Genomic DNA, 23,368 nt, shown 5'->3' with positions numbered 1-23,368 from the left:
ACAATAGCATTGAAAAACGTAAAATCCATGTCATTGCCTGAATGAATAGTTCATTCCTTTTAATTACCAAGTAGTACTTCACTGTATGAATATATCAAGCTTGTTTCTCCGTCCATCTTTTTGGTGGAAGTCAAGGCTGTTTCTGGCCTTTGGTTGCTATGAACAAACTTTTTGTGGACATTCACATGCATGTCTTCTTGTTGACGTAACCTCCATTTCTCTCGCTCGGTGCCTAGGTGTAGCCTTGCAGGGCCATGCTGTGGGAGTGTATTTTGTTTCTGTGGAAAACAGCCCAGCATTTCCCCCAAGTGGGCTGTACTGTTCTACACACCCAGCAGCTGTGTGTGCGAGGCGGGGCTGCACCAGCACTCCCCTTCTCTGACGTGTCTGTGCTGGACGGCAGTCTTCTGTTAGGGTATGCATGTGTACGTACAGAGAGTGAGGGGAGTGGGAGAATGTTTTCCCCAAGTTTGTGGTGTGGCACTCCATTGTTAGAAAACTGTGTCTTCTCATGAGTGGAAAATTTTAGTTTTGATGATATCTAATTTATCTAAAAAAAAAATCTAACTTAAAATTTAAAATCCAATTTAAGTAAAAATCCATCACCCACCCCCAGCGTGCCAGGGAATTCTCCTTTGTTTTTCTTCTAGAAGCTTTATAATTTTTGTTTTGACTTTTAACTTGACTTAATTTTTCTGTGTGGTGTGAGGAAGGCAGAGTGGTTCATTTTTAAAATACAGGTTTCCTAGTTAACATTGCTAGCATCATTTGTCAAAAAGTTTTTTTTTTTTCTTCCAGTGGATTGCTTTGGTCCCTTTTCTGAAAATCAAATGATTATATAAATGTGGGTCTATTTTTGGACATTCTGTTCTGTTCCATTGATCTATTACTGCATCTTTATGCCAGTACATACTGTCTTAATTACTGTAGCTTTTCTCAGAGTCCAGTAGAGAGAGTCCTCCAACTTTGTTCTTTTTAAAGTAAATTGTCACGAGTATTTTTGGTCCTTTACATTTTTTAAAAAGATTTTATTTATTTATTTGAGAGAGAGAGAGAGAGAGAGCACGAGCAGGGAGGAGAGGGAGAAGCCGGCTCCGCACTGAGCAGGGAGCCCGACTCGGGGCTCCATCCCAGGACCCTGGGATCATGACCTGAGCTGAAGGCAGACGCTTAATGGACTGAGCCACCCAGGCACCCCGGTCCTTTACATTTTTATATAAAATTTATCGTTAGCCATTTTCTACCAGAAAAGCCTTAGAAAAAGTAGTAATAGGAGCTGGGGTTTGAATGGGATTGTGTTGAATCTCTATGTCAGTTTTCCCAGAATTAACAGCATTAACAATACTGAGTTTTTTAATTTAGACATTTTAAATTTATCCTCACAAACACTTTGTAGTTTTCAGTGTATGGGTTTTGTTCAGATGTTGTTAAATTTATTTCTAAATAGTTTGGGTTTTTGGTTGCTATTTTAAATGGTATAGCTTTGTTTGTAAATTTTGTTTTTCAAATTTTACTGCTGATATATACAAATATAATTGATTTTGTAAACCAACATCTTTATCTAGTATTGTTGCGTAACAAATTGCTCCAAATTTCTCAACTTAAAGGAACTGTTTTATTATGCTCACAAGATTCTTTCAGTCAGGATTTCGGTCAGGATATGGCATGTATTGCTTATCCGTGTACCACATTGTCTGGAGCCTCAGGTGGGGAGACTTGAAGGTGGGTACACGGTGATGCTGAGGGGCTGGAACTGTCTGAAGTCTCACCGATATATGTGTGAGCTCCTGGTACCTGGGCTCAGGCAGGGCAGAGGTGGGGGTGCTCTGAGACTAGGACAGTGACTGCCATCTCATGGCCTCTCCCTCTGACTCTCCAGCCTCACAGCATGGTCGCCTTAGGATAGTCAGACTTCTTACATAATAGTGCGAGGCTCCTAGTAAGATTTCCAGCCAACAGAATGTAAGGTGCGTTTTTCATGACAGCCTCTGAAATCACACACAGTATCACTTCTACTGTACTCTTGGTTGAAGCCACAAGTCTTCCCAGATTCAAAGAGAGGGAAATTGGACTCCCATCTCTTGATACAGGAGTGCATGGTCACGTAATAAAAGAGCATGCAGGATTGGAGATACTGTTATGGCCACTTTTGGAAAATGTCATGTGCCTCACCTTTCTGGTGATCTTACTAAATTCACTGACTAGTTCAGGAGCTTTTCAGTAGATGCCTTAGGAATTATACACAATCATGTCATCTATAAGTAAAGAGATCCTTACCTCTTTCTATACACTTGCATGGCCTTTATTTCCTTTTCTTGACTTATTGCATTGTCAAGATCCTCATGTGCTGAGAGCAGACATTTTTACCTCCTTCCAGATACTGGTGGGGAGGGTGAAGCATTCACGTTCTCAACATGAAGTACGGTGGTAGCTGTTGGCTTTTTGTAGATGCCCTTTTTCAGGGTGGTTGCTGACAGTGCAAATTCCACAGTCAAGGGGTCTATGTTTTTAATAAGCACCCTGGTTTATTTTGATAGGTCTTTACATTTGAGGAATACTGGTATATAATGGAATAGGAGGTTGAGGATTGAATTCTTAAGACCTGGTAGAAGAAGACCAGGACGTCACATTATAGTTTGCTTTGCTGAGTCTTTTAAAAAAATTAGGAATTGATACTTTTATCAAATGCCTTTTCTTCTGTTGATATGATCATGTGATTTTTCTTACTTATTCTGTTAATGTAGTGAAGGACCTTAATGAACTTTGATTGTTAGGCTGACCTGCATTTCCGGGAAATTCCACTTTGTCATGAGATACTAGCCTTTTTCTATACTTCTAGATTTTCTTTGGTAGTATGTATGTAAAGATTTTCACCTCTCTGTTCCTGAGGAGTATTGTGTTCTACTTTCTTTTCTTCTAAAGTCTTTTTCTTTTTTAACCTTAGGGAAATGGTGGCCTATAATTTCTGAAAGGGTTTGTGTAAGATTAGTATTACTCTCCCTTAAATATTTGATAGAGTTCAACAGGGAAGCCATCTTGCCCTGGAACTTTCTTTGTGGGAAAGTTTTAACTATAAATTCAATTTCTGCTCTAAGTAGGGCTCCAGATTTTCTACTTCTCTTGACGGTTTTTTTAAAAAGCTTTAAGAAAAGCTTTGTCAGTTTTTTTTAAAAGCTTTAAAAAAAAGATTTTATTTATTTATTAGAGAGAGAGTGAGAGCACAAGTAGGCAGAGCGGCAGGCAGAGGGAGGGGGGAGAGAGCAGGAATGGGGGGGGAGGGCAGAGGGAGAGGGAGAAGCAGGCTCCCCACTGAGCAGGAAGCCCGACTTGGGGCTTGATCCCAGGACTCCAGGATCATGACCTGAGCAGATGCTTAACCGACTAAGCCACCCAGGTGCCACTCTTGTCAGTTTTAATAATTTGTGTCTTTTAAGGAATTTCATCATTTTAAAGAAGTTGTCTAATATACTGGAATATTGTTGTTCATAATACCCTTTGATTCTTTTAATGTCTGTAGGAACTACAGTGATGTCTTTCCTTCCTAACATTGGTAATTACATTTACCGGTATTTGTTCTGAGATCTGTCATGTGGTCTGTCTTGGTGAATATCTTATGTGTCCTTGGAAGGAATGTATGTTTTGCTTTGTTGGGGGAGGTTTCCATAAATGTTAGTCAGGTCAGGTTGGTTGACAGTGTTAGTCCAGTCTTCTCTGCTTTTACTGATTTTCTGTCTCCTTCTTCTCAGCTCCTGAGTGAGGACGTTGGAAATTTCCAATTATAATGGTTGATTTGTCTCTTTTAGTTTTGTCAGGTCTTGCTTCACATAATCTGAATCTCATTTATTAGATACACACACATAGGATTAGCTTTTGGGTTTTCTTGATGACTTTATATGTTATTTTTATTTGTTGTTATGAAGTGTTCCTCATTATTGTTGGTCATATTCCCTGTTCTGGGGTCCAGCTCCTTGGGTATTACTATGGCCACTCTGCCTTCCCTTGGCTTGTCTTGGTGCGTCTTTTTTTCTATCCCTTTGCTTCTAATCTGTTGGTATTTTCTTGTGTAATGTGCGTTTCTTGTAGAGAGCTTATAGTTGGATTTTGCTTTATTTTTTTAAGTATGTTTAGTTCATACACATTCATAGGTTTCCGGTGTAATTATTTGCGTGGCTGGGGCTTCTTAGGCTGCCACCTTGGTATTTATTTTCTGTTCATTTTATCTTTTCTTATTTCCTCTTTTTCTCCTGTATGTTCTTTTGGATGAATTGAGTACTTTTAAAAAATAATGGACTTTATTTTTTAGAGCAGTTTTGGGTGTATAGAAATACTCAGCAGAAAATGTGGTATCTATTATATTCCCTCACCACACCCTGACAGACACAGCTCCTCTTACTAACATCTTGCATCAGTGTGGTGCGTTTGGTGCAGCTGATGAGCCAGTGTTGATCTGTTACTGCTACCCGGAGTCCAGAGTTGATGCGAGGGTTCTCTCTTGGTGTTGCACGTTCTCTGGGTTTGGACAAATGTGTCTCCACCGTTACAGTCGCACAGGGTAGATTCAGTGCCTTAAAAATCCCCTGTGCTCCGCCCATCCATTCTGTCTTCCCCTCAGACCCTTGACAACCCCTGGTAGTGACCGAAAACAGACGTTTAGCATTGTCCCCATTGTCGGAGTGGCTGACAGTGGGAGCCCTGGGTGCCGCATCGGGGCTGGGTGGGAGTACCCATCTTCACTGCTATCCCGTGACCTGTGTCACCGTGGAAGGTGGGCACTGGGAGGGAGGGTCCAGGTTCTTTAGGTAAAGCGACTCATTTAACAACCCCCCCCCCCCCGTGCCTTGTGAAGCGACATTCCTGTCTCACTCACAGATGGGAAGACAGGAGATCAGAGAAATGAAGCTTGCACTAAGAAAGTGAGGAGTTGGCTTGATACATTGTGACAGCACTCCTCCGCCTGAGTGTGGTCCCTGAGAACACGCCGTGGAGCTCTGTCCTTGTCCCTCCCCCTCTTCGCTGAGGCTGTAATGAAGACATTGAGGGTGTAAGTGTAACCAGTGCCTCTAAGCTTGGAGGGACAGCTAATGTGATAGATGACATAATCAAGATTCAGAATGAGTTCAGCTGCCTGAAATGCCACCTGAGAACCAATCAAGTGAACGAGCTAATAGGAATAAATGAAAAGCCCTATGTTCAAGTTCAAAAACCAACCAGTAATATAGCTCGTTGAAAGCAGTTTGGATAATTTGGGCCACTTGCGTCTTCGGTGGGAGGCTCTCCTCATCATTTGGCCTAGATTAGGGCATCAGTCCAGTAGCTGACTCCCCTGCATCCTCTTTGTTCCACTGTTACTCTGCACCTTGCGGCAGAGGCATCTTCTCCAAATGCAGATCTTGTAAGTGTGGTGGCTCCCCATCTCCATGTCAGCACCTTCATTCCATGGCTCTGCTCTCGTCTTACCCTTCCCTCCCAGATGGTCTCCCAGCCTCAGAATGGTCTTCTCCCGCCACACCCCAGCTTCCTCGCTGCCCCTCCAGCTGTCCTGGCCTTCATTGCCCTCCTGGGAGGTGCCCTGCTCTGGGCTGCTGCCAGAGCTCTTCTGCACGCTGCTCCCTTCTTTCTGCATCTCTGCTCAGGCTTCACATCCTCAGCCTGTTCTCCAGGTGAGGCTCCCTGTTCTGTGCCGTGGTAGCAGGAGGGGCTCCCCACATCACAGTGAGCCCTTCTCATGCCCTTGCATGGCCTGCATGATGAACATTTGCTTAACTGGTCTCTCTGTGAACAGAAGGGCTCTGTTGGTTTTTTTCCCCGACTGTGCTGGGGTGCCCAAAGACCAGCCCAAGGTTCAGTGCCTCCCGGGAATCAGTATATGGTTGTACTCAAGGCCGTGATTCCTTCCAGTAGCAGCACGCAAAGCAGAACCAGCCAAGTGGGGAGGCCTGGAGGACAGCAGGAGTAAGGCACCTCCTGTCCTGTCCCGGTGGAGGCACACGGGACACACATCATGTCCCCAGCAGCGAGTCATGACAGCAGGTGTGAAATGTCCACCTGGGAGCTCGTTAGAGACTCTGTGCCTGGGTTCTATGGTGAGCTCGTCACCTTGATGCCCTCTGCCTGGCACTTTCCAAAATTCTAGACTCCCAGAAGGAATGCAGTTCAGCATAAGCTACACTGTCAGTTGAGGCCCAGTGAAGCATTCTTGTTTGTTCGGGAATGATGGGAATGCTCCTGAACTCTCGGGTCTCTGGCACCAGCCAGGGGAGGGCCGGCCTTGCACATGAGCCTGTCTGAGGACAGCAGTCCCAGGCCTGCGCTTCTGTGTGCTGTCTCTGCCAGGACTCAGCAAGTCGCGTGGCCCACGGGAGGATGCAAAAGTGGTTCTTGGGGAGATGAAGCAGCTCACAGTCCGACCCTGTTCTGGACGCTGCATTACTTGCAGTAGCCGGGGTGACATCCTGACGGGTGACATGGAGTGCAGTCGCGGCAGCAGGTGCTTGCCCTCTGACCTCTGCACTGCCAGGGCCCCCGTGGGGTACTTTGTCCAGGGCTGTGTCTGGGGCCTGGGGGCACCTGCAAGAGGTGATGGACACAGAGGTCTTTCAGGCCATTGTTTGCGAAAGGGACTTGCTGAGCTGTTCCAGAGGCAGGTCCTGCAGGGCACAGAGAGGGGCTCCTGTGGTTTCAGCGTAGGAAAGAAGCCGTGTTCCAGGGAGAGAGGCCAGACGGCGTGTCTCTGGTCGGGGCGGGGGGGCGGTGCTCAGCCCCTTGTCACAGGTGCTTCCAGAGCTACATGCTGTGGCAGGTGGGGGCTGTGGGGCCTTCCAGCTCAGCCCCTGTGAATTTAATTTTCAGCTCGTCTCTGCCATGGTCCTTCAGAAAATGTTATTCTCCTTTTCTCCCGATGAGCACAGAAAGTGCTATTTGTTTTTGCCGAAGTGTGAGGTGGGATGGCAACAGATGTAAGGCAGGCCGTGGGCGCGTGCTTCGGTTTTCTGTGAATACAGACTTTACCTTGGGTAAAACATTCCCCAAAAGGTCACTGTATCACTGTATTCCTCAGACCATTCTTCCTCTGACTTGTACGTTTCGAAGAGTGTATTCTTTCTTAAAGATGTAAAATCAAATCTCAATTAAAAAGGATATGAATGTTTACTTTTTGTGAGGGGGTGACATTATTACTGTTAATATTTCCATGAGTGTAGGTTTCTGCGCCCATTCACAGCTTCGTGTAGCAGGCGATTTTGTGCCAGGTGTGTGTGCAGGTGCATGTTTGGATGGGGTGCTGGGGGTGATGGCCCAGAGGTACATCTGGTATCCTGGCCTTGGGCGGGCAGAACCTGTGAGAGGTGCTGTGCTGGCAGGATCTTGCTGGGCCACAGATACCCCCCCCCTGCAGGAGGGCCTGAGTACCCCGTGTCTCCCAGAGGGGCTGTTGCTGGGGCCACAGAATGTTCTTTTCCCCTTACACCTTCTCAGTCAGCCTCTGGCTCTGGAAGGTCCTTGGTGTGCCCTTCAAAGGCTTCCTGGACACTGAGCAGGGCCACCCACAGCCTGGGCTCCCTCAGCTGACTGCTGGGCTCTGCCCTCTGAGACCCATCTTGTCATCTGGGTTGGAGCCCGTTTGAAGGTCGATCTTCTCTGCCTGGGACCCAGGTCCAGAATGCCAAGGCCACAGCCCATCCATCAGTCTCTTCTGGTCCTTTCAGAACATAGTTTTATTTTTTTAAATTTTAAATTTTAAAGGCTCTCAGGTTTTTAGCTTTTCTCATTGTTTGGATTTCCAAGAAAACCTATCTTCCCTACCTGAGTTTTGAACAAACTGAGAAATAAAACAAAATAGTGGCAGATGGAGACCGAAGAATAACTTTTATTTTTTCTAAATGAGAATCTTGAAAGCCTATCTTAGTGCGAGAGCCAAATAAACTGGCTGACCGAATCCCAGGATTACTCGGGCTTACCTACCCCATCAGAGCCATCACTGGGCCAGAGCCAGGCCACCCTCATGTGCAGCAGAGCCTTCTAGGGGGAGCAGCCTGCCTGGGGACTCAGCTGGCTCTGACAGGTGGAAGGAGGGCTGAGCCCACAGCCTGTCTATTCTGCCGGCTTTAGCAATTGATAAGTTGCCTTCTTGTGGCAAGTATTGTGGGGATAGAGAAGGTCCAGGAGTGGTGCTAGCTGAATCCCCCTGGAGAGGGAGAGGAGGAGATCCATAGCCCATCAGGATGGACCAGCTCCCAGTGAAGCCCTCGCCCCTTTGTTCTCCTGGGACCACCGGGGGGAGGGTATTACAGTGTACCTCTGATGGCTCTGGAATTTGTCAGAACTGAACATCAATTAAATAATCTGCAAGGCCTTCGCCCAGGCTGCAGAATCAGTCTGCAGTGTATTTCCCATCCTGAATTATATTCAGGTATATTGTTCAACCTAGCTCAATGGAAATTCTGCTGTGAGGTTAAGTGATAATGTAAACGAGGCAGTACGTTCCATATTTGAATATAAATCTCCTCTGTTAACCAATTTCCAAGGAGAAATTAAGTCTCAGAGGCTAACCCTTGCAAGCTCAAGTCCAAAACCCAAATTTCTTACCCTGTTAAAGTTCAGATACGTTAAAGCTTACAGTGTGTCCTTAACGGACGCACACGGCTCCGTCCAGCCTTGAAGTCCCGCCCATTAGATGCGCGTCCCTGACTCCCTTCTCCAGAGCTCGGGATGTAGCAGGACCTGCAGGCCTGTCACCAGGTCCAGGAGACGGTCACGCCAGGCCCCCTTGACGCCAACCCGGGAGCGCCGTCCTTTGTGCCTTGGCATCGCTCCGGGTGAGGTGGGTGCACACCACCCTTCTTGGTTTGGCGTGGGCAGAGACGCCATGGTTTGGAGCCCAGAGCCTGTCACCCAGATCGGCCAGCGAGAGGGCAGGGCTGACTCCGTTTTCCGCGTCTGTGGAAATTCCTCGATGCCCGTAGGAGACTTTAGTTCTGCGTCCTGGTGGCGGCCACTCTGGCTCTGGCTGCCATGTGGGCATGTGCGGTGGCGAGTGCGCGTGTGCGCGGTGAACGCAGAGCTGACGGGGCCGGGGCCGGGGCTGGGGGCAAGGATCCCCCCACCTGAGCCTCCCAAGCTGCTCCACACTGAGCATTTCACCTGAAAAGCCCCCTCGCAGATTCTGGAGCTGGCCGCACTGGGTGCTGTGGCCACGACCCCAGGGTTGCCCGTGGGCTGCCCCCTGTGTGGCCAGCTGCTCGGTCCCCTTCAGGTTTGGACTCTGGGTTTTGTGGGCACAGCCCCTCGCTCACAGGGGGTGTCTGCGCGGTTGACTCTCTGGGGTTGTTCGTGTCCAGCCTGGACTTGCCCTCCACTTCCCTCCTGGGCCCTGAATGCAGGCCGAGATGTGGGGCGGCTGCCTAGGAGCCATCCCCGCCCGAATGATGGCCCCCCCCCCCCCCCCCGCCCAGTGCCCCGTGGCATGTGGCACAGCAGGAGTGCTCCCCACTGTCCACAAGGCCACAGTGACTGCCTGGTGGGCTGCAGTTGCCCATGTCACCCACACCTTCCAGAGGCCAGGGGTCTCGCTGTCCTGGGTGTGGCTTGTGCGGCCTGCCTGGTGTCGCTCCCTGAGGATGAGCCACTCTGTCCCAGAGCTGGCCCAGCATGAGCCCATGTGAGCTGCTGGGGCCAAGGCCTGTGTGTTCACCAGAGTCCAGGGATCTGCAGGGTTGGCATTGGGGTCTTAATTGCTCTAGATTCTCTTCTCGTCCTTTTATCCTAGTGCATCCTGGGGGCCGCAGTGAAGAGCATCCCCCGAGCCTCCTGTATTCATTTCCTGGGGGTGCTGTAACAAATCACTACAGGCTTAGTGGCTGAAAACAACACAGATTATGTATTACTTCGTGGTTCTGGAGGCCAGGCTTCTGATGTGGCTCTTGTGGGCCTGACTCAGGTGTGGGCCCAAGGCTCCAGGGAGATCTCACAACCTGCCCTTTTTCCAGCCTGCGTCCTTTGCTTTGTGGCCCCTTCCTCCATCTTCAACACTGCTGCGGCAGGTCGAGTCCTTCTCATGCTCCTGTGGACTTGTCAGGACCCCGGGACTGTGGTGGGCCCTCAGCTAGCCCAGATAATTCCCTTTGGTCAGTGGATTGACACCTTTGTGCCCTTTGGCAGCCTCTGGGCTTAGGCCGTAGACCTCTCTGGGGCTGTCTCTGCCTTGCATGTGTGCCTTCGAAGCCCAGCGGCCCTTCTGAAGATGACGGAGACTGGCTGAGCCCTCCCCCGCCCCCAATTCCTCGGCACCTCTGGTAGTTTTGGGCCCTCTAGCACGGTCCCCTGACCTGCGCTCCTGTACACCTCGGAGCAGACCTAGAAGGCAGCATGATTGTCACGGTGTAGTAGACGACCAACGGGAGCCGAGAGGTGATGTTGCTTACCGCGGCTGCGCAGCTCCCGAGTAGAGAGCAGGGCTCCTTCTCCAGGTCTGTTTGACCGAGGACTCACCCCGCTTGATGCCCACACTGGGCTTCCTGTCTCAGTTTATCGACTGCACCTGGGTCCGCCGAGAGTGGTCACACGCTCACTTTCCTTGTGCAGCGCTGCGTCAGTGGACTGCGGGCAGGACATGGGCGCCGAGAGCACCGGCCCAGGTGGTGTTCCGCCGCCACTTTTCTGGCGCCGGCGGGTCTGGCACTGGAGAGTGCCCACTACCCCTACCTGGGTGGCGGCCAGGCAGCTGCTTCTGGCACACACTTCTCAAGGAGCTGTCTGTGCCCGTGCCCGTTTGTTTCATGTAAATGTAAATATCTGCATTTACATAAAGAGGTGCTCCGGTAGACGCTCCCCAAGGCGGGTGTGCTCGCCCTCTGACATCGGGAAGGGCCGGACCTGACCCCAGGTGGGATCCTGCTGCGGGTCGGCCGTGCGACAGGGCCTGACGCCATGCGCATGAATCAGGTGGTGCTTTGTTCCGCTGTGAAACTGTTCACCTTTGTCCTGACTTCCTTTTTCTCCTTTGGAAGGTGTGTTTTATTTTCTGTGCATATGATATTTGTTGTTATTTTTCCCTTAGGACAACTATACCTTTGCCCAGCCTGGGATTCAAATGAAGGTGAAGATGTTGGAAGAGCTCGTGAGCCGGATTGACGGTAAGCCTGCTTCCTGAGCACCTATCTCCCTGAGGGCCCGGGAGGAGGCGGTGGGAGGCTTGGGACTGGCCCTCACCCTGCAAGGTGCTGTCCTCACTGAGCCTGGGGCTCTTGGCTCCACGGGGCAGGGCCGGGCATTCTTCTGGGGCAGGAGCCTCTCCCCTTCGTTTTTATTAAGGCAACATAATCAGAATTCAGTGCATGCACTTTGCAGGGAGGAATGAGTGTGCACAGAAGCAGGCAGCTCTCACTCCTTATTAAGCCCGATGATTGTCATAATCTGGGCGACAGCATGGTTGTTTATGGCTGTCCTTTGGCACTCTGTTCCCTGCCTTTGTGCATCATTTTGCTGTCAAGGATGCTGGCGTAATTTCTCCATGGAATCCAATTAATTACCAAGTCTGGAAATAACATCTTTAATATTATAGAAAAATTATAGTGTGTGCTCGGCCATTTTAGATTATGCTTTTATATTTAAGTGGAGGCTTTGAAATACTTTTTACCATCATTCTTAAAATAATTTCCCCTATGATGTGCTGACTGTCATATTGCAATAGCAGAGTTTAATTAAATGAAAGTTGGGAGATAATGCCTGCCCATTCCAAGCATATTCTCCTGATAGTTTGTTACATTAATGAACAGAGCATTAACAAAGTGATACCAAGCAGAACCAGGTGTAGATTTGTGGCGCCAGCCGGTCAGTGATGAGGTACAAAGAGAAAGGCTCTCTCATAAAGAGCCTTATGTGAGCTCTGAAGGTGATTTTGCTGAGTGTACAGAGAAATCGTACTTTGCTTCAAATGTAGACGCAGGGGTGTGCATTCCAGCACTGCTTCCACGTCCCTGTGCATTGCTTCCCCCCTTGCCGTACTGTTAGCGGCAGCAAACTGTAACGGTCATAATCTCCCCAGAAAGACACTTGGTTTGGGGAACTGTCGAAAGACATTATAAAATGGAGTCATACAAATTATAAACTCCATTTTGTTCCTTGATTGAATCTGATTTTCGGCTATGTATCTAATGGTTATTACCTCATTTCCATACGGTGAAGTTTTTCACGGTTCTTCCAATAATACTTGATTTGATTCAGTATATTTAGCTGCTTTCCAACCTGTCTACTCAAAATACGGTTTCCTGCTTGTGTAACTGCGTTTATTCTTAACTTCACAGTGCGATCTCTGGGAGATGGCTGGGTTTTCCCCACTAGCAAGTTCACAACTGGCCCCAGTCTCAGTTAGTTCTTTGAAATATGATTTGCCATAGATGTGAATTTCACTTCCCAACTTCTTCGCTTCCCTTGTGTCCCTTAGAAGGCATGTTTTCTGTTTTTGTGGAGTTTAGGAAGTAGAGGTTAGTGCTCATTTGTACCAGTGCTGCAGTTTGGGGAAATACTTGAATTGATTTTCTCTGGTTCTGTGGTTTAGAAAGAAGCACATTGCAGCTTTGCTGGATGATGGTTTAAAAGAGCAGCAACAACGACCAAAGGAATCCCAGCTCTAATGTACTTTTTTGTAAATCACATTTTTCAGTGCAATTTCTGAGGCGGGTACTTCCGGCCTGCAGTTCTTGGCTTAAAGGATCCGTTCTTCACAACAGAGAAGCTTCTTTTATGTAATATATATGTAAAATATGTGAACGCTGTAGCCAGTTTGTAGCTGTTTTTCTAGTGAGACCTACATACCAGGCTTTCCAAGCAGGAAGTACACACAGTGGATGGGGTTTGGGCTCTCTGGCTGGTGGGCACCGGGACCCCTTGTGAGCCCCTCAGGAGAGGCACCTGCAGGCCTCACCCATGTGAAGTCCACCCTCCCCCCATTTCATCACTCACCTGTTAGAGAAATTGTGGACCAGGAACTTTTGCAGGGACTATAAAAATTTCATTAAGGGCAGGATATGCTAAGAAGAAAAATTGCTTAAAAAAAAAAAAAACCCACTGCCTCCTTTCTGCATTTTAGGGGAAGGACAGCATTTATTTTAGAGCTTTTTGGCATTTTGGTGAAGGAACACACCTCCGTGGGCTTGTTGATTAAGAAAGGTGAAGTTGATTACATGAATAAAACTGGAAAATTCACAGATATGGGGAGATTAGACAGCATGCTGCTGAACAACCAAAGGGTCAAAGAAGAAATCAAAAGAGATATCAAAAAATACCTTGAGGCAAATGAAAATGGAAAAGTGACATACCAGAATTTAGTGGGTGCAGCAAAAGTAGTTCTAAGAGGGAAGTTCGTACAATAAATGCCTACCTCAAAAAACGAGAAAAGTCTTAAATAAACAACCTAACTTTACATCTCAAGGAACTAGAAAAAAAAGAATGAAGCCCAAAGCTATAGTAGAAGGAGGAAGGTAATAGATTAGAGCAGAAATAAATGGCATAGGCAGATATTAGAAAAGATCAATGGAACGAAGAGCTGATTCTTTGAGAAGTAAACAAAGTTGACAAACCTTTTGTGAGACTCACCAGAAAAGAGGAAGACTCAAATAAGATTAGAAATGAAAAAGGAGATGTACAGCTGATACCAGGGAATACAAAGAATTATCAAAGACGACTATGAACAATGATGTGCCAACAAATCAGACAACCTGGAAGAAATGGATAAATTTTGATTACCTACCAGCCAAGACTGAATCATGATGAATTAGAAAATCTGAACATCAGACCCATTTCTAGCAGGGAGACCGAATCAGTAATTGAAAGTCTCCCAACAAACAAATGTCTAGGACCAGGCAGCCTCACTGGTGAGTTCTACCAAACATTCAAGGAAGGATTAATACCAGTCCTTCTCAAACCTTTCCAAAAAAGTAGAAGATGGAGGGACTCTTCTGAACACATTATGTGAGGCCAGCATTACTGTGATACTCAAACCAGACAAGGATGCCACACAAAAAAATTACAGGCCCGTATCCTTGATGAACATTGGTGCAGAAATCCTGAACGAAATTCTAGCAAATTGAATTCAACAATATATTAAAAAGATCACACACTATGACCACGTTGGGTTTATTCCAGGGGTGCAGATATGGTTTGCAAATATGACAGCAATCAGTGTGGTCTACCACATTAACAAAATGAAGGATAAAAATTATAGGATCATCTCAATCGATGTAGAAAAAGCATTTGATAAAATTCAACATCTATTTATGATAAAAACTTTTAACAGAATATAGGCATAGAAGGAACATACCTCAGCACAATAAAGGCCATCTGTGACAAGCCAACAGCTAACATTATACTCAACTGTGAAAAGCTGAAAGCTTTTCCTTTAAGATCAGGAACAAGACAAGGATGTCTACTCTCACCACTTTTTTTTTCAACATAGTATTGAAAATCCTAGCCAGAGTAATTAGGCAAGAAAAAGAAAGGACATCCACATTGGATAAGAAGAAAAATTGTCACTATTTGCAGATAAGATGATATTATGTATAGAAAATCCCGACTCCATCAAAAAACCTCTTAGAATTAATAAATGAACTTAGTAAAGTTGCAGGATACAAAATCAGTGCACAGAAATCTGTTGTTTCTTTACACTAATAACCATCAGAAAGAGATATTTACAATTGCAACCAAAAGAATAAAATACTTAGTAATAAATTTAACGAGGTCAAAGACCTGTATATCGAGAACTGTAAAACTGTAATGAAAGAAGTTAAAGAAGATACAAATAAATGGAAAGATATTTGGTGTTCATAGATTGGAAGAATTAATATTGCTAAAATGATCATACTCTCCACAGCAATCTACAGATTCACTGCAATCCCTATCAAAATTCTAACGGTGTTTTTCAGAGAAATTGAACAAAGAATTCTAAAATATGTACAGAAGCACAAAAGACCCCAAATAGAGAATGCCATCATGAGAAAGAAGAATAAAGCTGGGGGCATCATGAGCCTCGATTTCAAACTGTATTACAAAAGCTATAGTAATTAAAACAGTATGGTATTGGCATAAAATCAGACACATAGACCAATGAAATAGAATAGAGAGCCCAGAAATAACCCCACACATATATGTCAAATAATTTACAACAAAGGAGCCAAGAATATACAATGAGGAAAGAACAGTCTCTTCAATAAATGGTGTTTGGAAAATTTATACAAAAGAATGAAACTGGACTGATATCTTACACCATACACAGAATTAACTCAAAATGGATTCAAGACTTGAATGTACAACCTGAAACCTTAAAACCCATACAAATAAACACAGGCTCATTGGCATAGGTCCTGGCTATGGTTTTTTATCTCTTGCCAAAAACAAAAGCAACAAAACCAAGAATAAAACAGTTGGGAATTACATCATACTAAAATGCTTCTGCACAGCAAAGGAAACCATGAACAAAATGAAAAGGCAGACCACTGAATGTGAGAAGATAATCACAAATCACATTGATAAGGGGCTAATATCCAAAACATATAAAAAACTCTTATAACTCAAGAGCAAAAAAAAAAAAAAAAAAACTGATTAAAAAATGGGCAGAAGATCTGAATAGACATTTTTCCGAAGAAGACATACAGATGGCCAACAGACACATGGAGAGATGCTCTGTGTCATTAATCTTTGGGGAAATGCAAATCAAAATGACAATGAGCTAGAACATCTTACCTGTTATTAGAATGGCTGTTGTGAGGAGGGAGCCCCTGTGCACTGTAGGGATGGTAGGAATGCAGGCTGGTGCGGCCACTAACAGAATGGAGGTTTCTCAAAAAATTAAAAATAGAATCGCTATATGATTCAGCAATTTCACTTCAGTGTATTTATCTGAACAAAATGAAAAAGCTAATACGAAGAAATACCTACACCCTCATGTTAATGCAGTATTATTTACAATAGCCAAGATATGGAAACAACCTAAGAGTCCATGGACAGAGGAACAGATGAAGAAATTGTAGTGTACACACACGTCCAGGAATGTTACCCAGCCATAAGAAAGGAAGTCCTGCTGTTTGCAACAACATGGATGGACCTCAAGAGCATTATGCTAAGGGAAATAAGTCAGTCAGAGAGAGACAAATTCTGTATGATCTCTCTTACATGTGCAGTCTTAAAAAGAAAAAAGACAACACTGAAAAGCCAGCTCATAGATTCAAGGAATGTATTGGTGGTTGCAAGAGGTGGGGGCTGTGCGGGCGTGGGTGGGAGAAATGGGGGAACTTTTTTTTTAATAGTTTAAATACATTGATAAAAGTTAAAAGAGAAAAGAAAGGGAAGGTTTTATGGGGATGGCCCAGAAAGGACTAGTGTAGAGAAGAGCCGAATTGCTCTGTGAAGTAAAGTTAAGAGAAGCCCGGAGTTCTACCAGCTGTGTTGGGAAGGGCAGGCTGGCGAGGTGGAGGAGGGCAGAGGTCTCGGGGCACAGAAGGAAGCGTGCTGAGGAGGTGAGGGGACGACCAGAAGGGAGACAGCATCACCGTCTTCTGCAGTGGGGAGGATTGACTAACGACCGTCTCTAAAGGACTGTTCAAGTGGTTTTCTATTCTGAGTAGTGTTGTACCCCCTCTCCGCTACCCTTAAACCCTTCGTGAAAGTGTGTTATGGAGACAGGACGGGGCCCTGCCTGAGGAGAGACGGGCATGTGTAGTGGAGCCAAGCAGAGTGGGAGGTGGCAGCCCGAGAGGCTGTGTGCTGGGCGGGGCTAGTGCTGTGTCTCAGGGGAGCCAAGGTGGCTTCCCCTGTGCTGTGTGCGGCACAAGCGGCAGGACTTCCCGCAGAGTCAGAGGTGAAGACTTGAGCCACTTAGCTTGGAATGGAGGACAAAGGTGAGAGTGGATGAGCCCAGCACTAAAGTGCTGTTCTTCTGAGGGCGTCTGCTCATCTGGAAAAAATATCCCTTCATGAGTTGTTGTTTGACAGTCCCCTGGAGCGAATGGGCCGCACTGCCCCGGACAGAGCATGTGGGAAATGCCCGTGACCTTCCTGGGACCGGGCGCCGTGAGCATCGGGGAAACCCTGGAACGGGACAGCCTCATGCCGTCTTGTCCTGGTCTGTGTCACCTGGGAGGGCCGCGGCTGTTCGAACCTCAGGACAGGGCTTCTCTCCTGGAGCACTCGCAGTGCCTGGGAGAAGCCAAGCAAAATCCGTTCTGGAGGGAGTCACCAGAACTGACGTTTCTACAAGTATGTGCATTTTTCAAATACAATGATCTGCACATAGTCAGAGCTTATCAACCATTCGAAACTCCTTCAGTAGACCAAACAGAAGCGACAGATGTTAGAAACCGGCCCACAAAATGTTGTGCTTTTGTAATTCTTAGGCACATACCATGAAACCATTATCCTTAACTCTGTGTGAAGGGATAAAAACAGATAATCCTGAATATTATATGTCTGTATAATTTTATATATTTGTATAATTTTACGGAAGAGATTTGAAAAAATGGCTGGGATTTCTGGATTTGAACACTGTGACAACCAAATTAAAAACGTGGTGGTTAGACACAGTGCAGAGAACTTGAGTGACCTGGAAGACGGCTGGAAGGAAAGAGCCGTAATAAGACCTGGACAGCAAGAGTGTGGAAAAGAAGGCAGGAGGCCCCGGTGCTGTCCGGGGGCCTGACGTGCGTGTGTGCCGGCTCGCAGGAGGAGGGGAGAGAGGGTGAGTGAGAATTTGGAGAAACAGCGATGGGGATGCTCTCCAGAAGTCCCGAAGTGCACCGCCTCACAGATTTAAGAGACCGGTGGGTCCAGAGGAGAATTACTAACGGGGAAAACTGTATGTGAGCAGCACCTCCTTGTGAAGTTTAGTTACACTACAGACGAAGTCTTAAAGCAGCTGGAGGAAAAGATTATTTTCTAAGAACAGCTATTTGAGAACTGACGTCTCAACAAAAATATGAGAAGGTGTCCTCAGCATGCTGCAAGAATGTACCTCGCTGTAGGGCCTACATCCAGCAAGAATGCCTGTCTGGAATGAACTCGGAATTGCACGAGGCCACCTAAATATGCATTGTTTGCCTTCCCTCTAAGAAAGTGTGCACATCAAGAAGGGAAGCAAATAAAAGCACATACAGCCTACTCTTGCAGCGTAAGTAGGGACAGTAATTACTACAAATCCAAATCCTCTGTAAGTAGGCAAATCAACATCCATCCCCAGCCTGTGGGGAGGGCCAGGTGCAAAAAGTCTATGGAAAAGGGAAGTGTTATACGGGTATTTAAGGAGGAGTAGAACCAGATAGAACCACCCCAGGAAGAAAAAATCCCGCCCGGAATGGGAAAAGACTGACAGCAGGTCTGTGGTCTGGTGGATCAGAGCACAGGCTCCTGGGAAACCAGAAAGAATTTGGGATTTCCTGGGTGAGTGGCCACGAAGACCTTAGCAGACACCCATTTCTAACTTGTACTATTCGAGCTGAATTCTTGGTCACAGTTTTTTCGGCAGTGTGTGTTCCCTTACGGATAGGGACTTCCGCCAAACAGTCCTTTATCTTGGCCCTGGAGTGCAGTAAGCAGCATCCCGAGCGAATGAGTTCCTGCCATGGCCAGTCAGCCTCCAGCGGCCCCCTCCCCGCCGAGGGACCTGGGGTGTTTCCTTGGGGCCATCCAGGTGCAAGTGGGAGGGGAGATTGAAGGATTAAGTCTGGGCGCCAGCAGACCGGGGGCAGGCAAGAGAGCTGATTCGACAGGGGTGACGGCAGTGCATGGAGCGGGGTGGATCTCAGCATAGGGAGCCTGTCATTTATTCAAAAAACAACCTCGGGCTGTTTAAATTTTGCTCATACATTTATTGGATTTCTTAATCTACCAGATGTTGTTTCTTCTTCGATCTTGGGGAGAAATAGATCACACCCGGTGTTTGGTGTGGCTCACTGTCCTCTAGTGTGCCGGAGTGGCCTCTTGAGTTCTCTGTCCCTCGCTCGGTGGCCAGACTCTTTCTGGGAGGGGCTGTGCATGGAGCCGTGGTTCACAGAAATCCATAGCAGCATCAGTGGGTTCTCTGCAACCACCGGGTGACCGTGGGTACACGGGACAGAGGCCCCTGATTGTCCTGGGTGTGGCCCGGAAACTCTCTGCCCTCTGCCGCGGGTCTCTGTGCTCGCATGCGCCAGGAGCTGCAGTGGGCCTGTGGGGGCTTCTGGTGTGCTGGCCCTCCGCAGCTTCAGTGGAGGCTGGAATGTTCTCTGCAGAGCCTGGAGGACCCGCGAGCACAGGTGTGTGTGTGCACAGGTGTGCTGGGCCAGCAGGTCTGCCTGCACCAGACAGTAGGGGATGATGATTGGGATGGTTTTGCAAGTTGGATGCTGTGCTGATTTTCCCCACGTCCCTCTGCTCTAGCAGTGCCCCTCTGCCCCCACCCCCAGGATTGGTGGTGTCTCCCCTTCTGCTTCTCCTCTGTTGGCCACCATCCATTCTTGCCAGACTCTGGCACACACTGTCGTGTCCTCTGCTTCTTCGGGACTGCTTAGAGCTGAGCTCTCGGGCATGGTGCAGGAGCACAGACCCTGGCACCGGAAATGCATTGAACACGCACATCGACCAAACCCTGAATGGCGGAGTGTGGAAATCCATGTGGGGCGGAGGCCGGATATCACTGGTACGGTCACGGGAGGCTCGGTGAGGGCCGGGAGCGGACAGCTGGCGAGTCTCCGCAGCTTTAGCAGCAGGCGTGTCCCTCGTGGCTTGGCTGGGGACTCTGTTCTGTGCAGTTCTCACTTTGGGACTCAGGCTGAGGGAGCTGCCGCGCTCAGGAGTATCCTTGCCTGGATCCTGTGATGGAAGGAAGAGGGTCTTGGGGAGTCCTTACAGGCTTTTAACGCTTCCAACGGAAAGTGGTTCCTAAAACTCTGCTGCTCTTCATTGGCCAAACCAAGTTATGTGCTGTGGCCAAAGTCAGGAGCAGGGAGGTCGCCTGCCCCCCCGCCCCCCGGGGCCCGCGGAGAGCCCGGTGCATCGGTGGACGGCGCTGGGCTTGCTGATCACAGCAGAGAGATGAGAGCACAGAGCGTGTGCTCTCACTATTTCTGGTAGTTGTCAGTCTGTTTCCTACTTACTGAGTGATTTTCGTAGGTAAAATCCCAAGTTCCCACCAACGATTTAGTCATTTAGTGCTGTGATAACAAGCAGAGATGAACACTCCTCAGCCTGGGAGAAGGTCAAGTCTAAAGCACCTACAGGAGTGTTGCACATCACTCCTAGAATGCTTACGCCTGTGAAAGAAATTTCACAGTGTTGCAGCACAACCAAACGATACCCCTTATACGTTTATCGCCCTTGCGTCTGCTACATCTGACGTTAGCCTGCAAGAGCCCGTGATGCCCCACGGCCCCCGTGTGCAGCTCTGGGGCCCTTCCAGTGAGAGCCTCTGTGACGGAACCTCGGCAGCTTTTCTGGCATAAGAGGACATAAATGAAATACTTGCCACGTTTTTTGTTTAAAAACAGAATGGAGATCCTCTTTCAGTATTAAAAAGGAGTATTTGAAGATATACAGCCTTAGCGGGCAGATAGATAAATGGGGTTATGTCTGTGCTTGGTTTTTTCAGAAGACTTCAAGTCCGATCGTAAGACATCGCTTCAGAGATTAGCGTCCCATGGGGGGTAAAATGGGCACAAAAAGGGGAGCCAGGGGATTGTTCCTGGTGATGGGGCAGCTTCAGGACAGAGACAGGCCTGTCATCCGCCCCCATGAGGGCCCAGAACTGCTTGATGTCCCCTGGGCCCGGGGTCTGCTTGGCTCTGCTCTGAAGTTCCCAGAGACCATAAACCCAGGAGGCCCCGGCTGGCCAGGAGGAGGAGAGAAACCTGGTCATTAATCAGCCAGGCTGAGCCAAGAGCTTCTGTGGATGGATTTCCATCTTCAGCGTTGAGCCTGACTCCAGGCTGCTTGGGGAGGCCAGAGCCGAGCACCAGAAGTGTCTGCTGTCGGAGTCCTAATCCAGACCTCGCCTTCTCTACTTCCATGAGGAATGGGGATAAATCTTTCTTCCTGCCTGGTCTCAGCAGTGCCAGCTTTAGCAAGTGAGAGTAAGGAGCACCCAGTTAGATTTAAATTTCACATAAATCATTAATTTTTTAGCATAAGTATGACACATACTGAAATTCAGATTTCCCTGGGCCTCTGGCAGTTCTGTGCAGCTGAGCCCAGTGGGGGTCCAGGTCAGACTCAGACCCCCTAAGCTGCAGGCTGCCTCTGCTTCTGGGGTTGCAGGTGGCGGTGAAAATCTGCCTCCGTGTAGTGGGCTGCTTGGAATTTAAGAGTATGTGCGTGTGCACGTGCCCACACACACTCTCTTACACCCTCCACCTGACATTTTACATGTGGTTCCTTTTATTGACGTGGTTACCGTGTCTGAAGCCAGTTACTTTTCCATTTTCCTGTGGCGCCTGGTGATGCTCGTCACACATTCCTGTTGCCCAACGTGTCAGAGGAGGGGCCGCCTGTGTCCTTGGGGTTGGGGGGCTGGGGTCTTGTTCGTGGCCAAGGGCTTCAGTTGAGCCATACGCCAGCCAAGCTTATTTGCCTTCAGTGCAGTCAGGGTGGTGAGGCTGGTCACCGAGCGTGTTTTCATGGGAGCTCACTCTTGTTCATTAGTTTTGACCGGACTCTGACTTACTAATTATGGCTCTCTGAAAGGCTGATCCGGGAGCCCTTGACCGCGCTGGTGAATGCATTCACGGTCGTGCAGAGCCTGACTGCCCTGTGCGTGGTTGGGTTTTTCTTTGCAGTGACCGTGGGCGGGACCTTTGGAGACCTGCCCTGTGTCGGTCAGGTGCGGGAGCTCCGCCGTGGCGGCCGGCCCGTGGCGGCACAGGACGGCTGCCTTGTTGACCCGAGCCAGGCAGAGTCCCAGTCTCCCTTTCTGCCTTCAGGGGCTTCATCGGGTTCTCTCTGGGCCACTGTCCACGCTGCTGCAAGGTTCTGCCGGGAACAGCAGTGGGGCCTCCGGGCCCTTCTCAGGCGGACCCGGCCCTCCTCCCCCTCCAGCAGCCCTAGGCTGACACACCCTGGCTGTTCGCTTTCCATCCAGCAGGACTTGTGATCCCAGCTTTTGCTCTGGTCCTTGTGCTTGTTGTTTTCTGGGCCTGAAACGTCTTTCACCTCCTGCGGCTTCCTTCCCTGGCGGCCAGGTATTCTGGTGCTTGTTCTGAGCACCCCAGGTGCAGGCGGTGCTTGTAGGAGACGGGAAGAGTTTGCTGCCTCCGGGGGAGGGTAGCCAGTGTGGAGCGAGTGTCTGACAGGACTTGGCCTCAGGGAGCTGACACTTGGGGAGGTAACCTGCATGCCAGGAGCAGGAGATGGTGAAACGCAGCCTGGGAAGCACTTTGTGAATCCTGCACTCCATGACCCCGTGTGCCTGCCGTGGAGGGGAGTCTGCAGGAGGCCCCTCCTTGGGTTAGAGCCAAGAAGGTGCTGTTGACAGTCCCAGGAGGTTGTCACACCAACCGAGGCCCAGGGCAGGCCCAAAGCTTCTGGGTCTTACAGCGGTTTCTTCCCGTGATGGCTTTTAGGTTTTGGTCCGTCACTGAGTACTTCTGAAGTGTGTCACGGTGTGCCACCAGCAGCCCACTGCACACAAGGCATTCCTTGGGGCCTGGGACATGTGTCCAAAACTCTCCGCAAGGTGTTTGTGGTGTGGTGGCATGGGGGTTGCATACAAGTGAAAAGGTGACTATTCCCAGTGGCAGTGACCGAGTGTCACTGAAGGACAGGCATGTTGTGTGAGCACGAGGGAGAGGCAGGGGCTCCACACCGCTCCCCATTCAGATGGCGGCCACAGGGATCAGCAGCAGGTGGCCAGTGGGGCCTGGCTGTGTCGAAAGGGGGCTTGGTCACTCTCCAGGTGGGTCCCTCATAAAGTTGACCCAGGGACCCTGCCTGGGGTCTCAGACAGGATGGGTCTTCTCACCTCTTTCTTGGACCCTCATCTCGTGGCTGGTCGGTGTGGGGGCTGGTGTATAAAGCAGACTCTGTGCCCAGTTGCACTGTCCACTGCCCCATGGACAATCTCCCCACCTCAGCTGGTCGGGAGCTGCAGCAGGAGAGGGCAGGGATGGGCTGGGGTTGGGGGGCACGTCTGCAGGCCCGTGTCTAGAAGGCAGGCTGTCCCCAGCCTGGGTAGTCCGGCATGCGGGTGGGAGCAGAGGCAAGCCCTGGCTCTTGGAGAGGCCTGCGGTGCAGCATGGTGGGAGGGGAGGGGGCAGGCTCCATCCCTGCTGTGGGCACGTGGAAGCCCTTCCTCTGGGGTGCGGATTTGGGTGCTTGCAGAGGAGTGAGCAAGCTGCGGTGTGTAAGTGGGTACAGACCG

General features: G+C 48.7%; 1 protein-coding gene across 2 annotated transcripts in view; it reads left to right on the top strand.

Annotated features, from left to right (window-relative positions):
- TBC1D22A (TBC1 domain family member 22A) overlaps nt 1-23,368 on the top strand; it is a 336,855-nt gene that overhangs the window by 191,731 nt on the left and 121,756 nt on the right. For both annotated transcript variants that reach the window (XM_073882613.1, XM_025881542.2), the window contains one exon: nt 11,054-11,129. In XM_073882613.1, coding sequence (XP_073738714.1) covers nt 11,054-11,129 — 76 coding nt within the window. The remainder of the gene's footprint in view (nt 1-11,053; nt 11,130-23,368) is intronic.

Source organism: Callorhinus ursinus, unplaced genomic scaffold (genome assembly GCF_003265705.2).
Source record: "Callorhinus ursinus isolate GAN/ISIS: 27379988/994484 unplaced genomic scaffold, GSC_fseal_2.0 scaffold48, whole genome shotgun sequence".
NCBI lineage: Eukaryota > Metazoa > Chordata > Mammalia > Carnivora > Otariidae > Callorhinus > Callorhinus ursinus.
The sequence above is the reverse complement of the archived record's forward strand: the minus strand, read 5'-3'. Positions and strand labels throughout refer to the sequence as shown.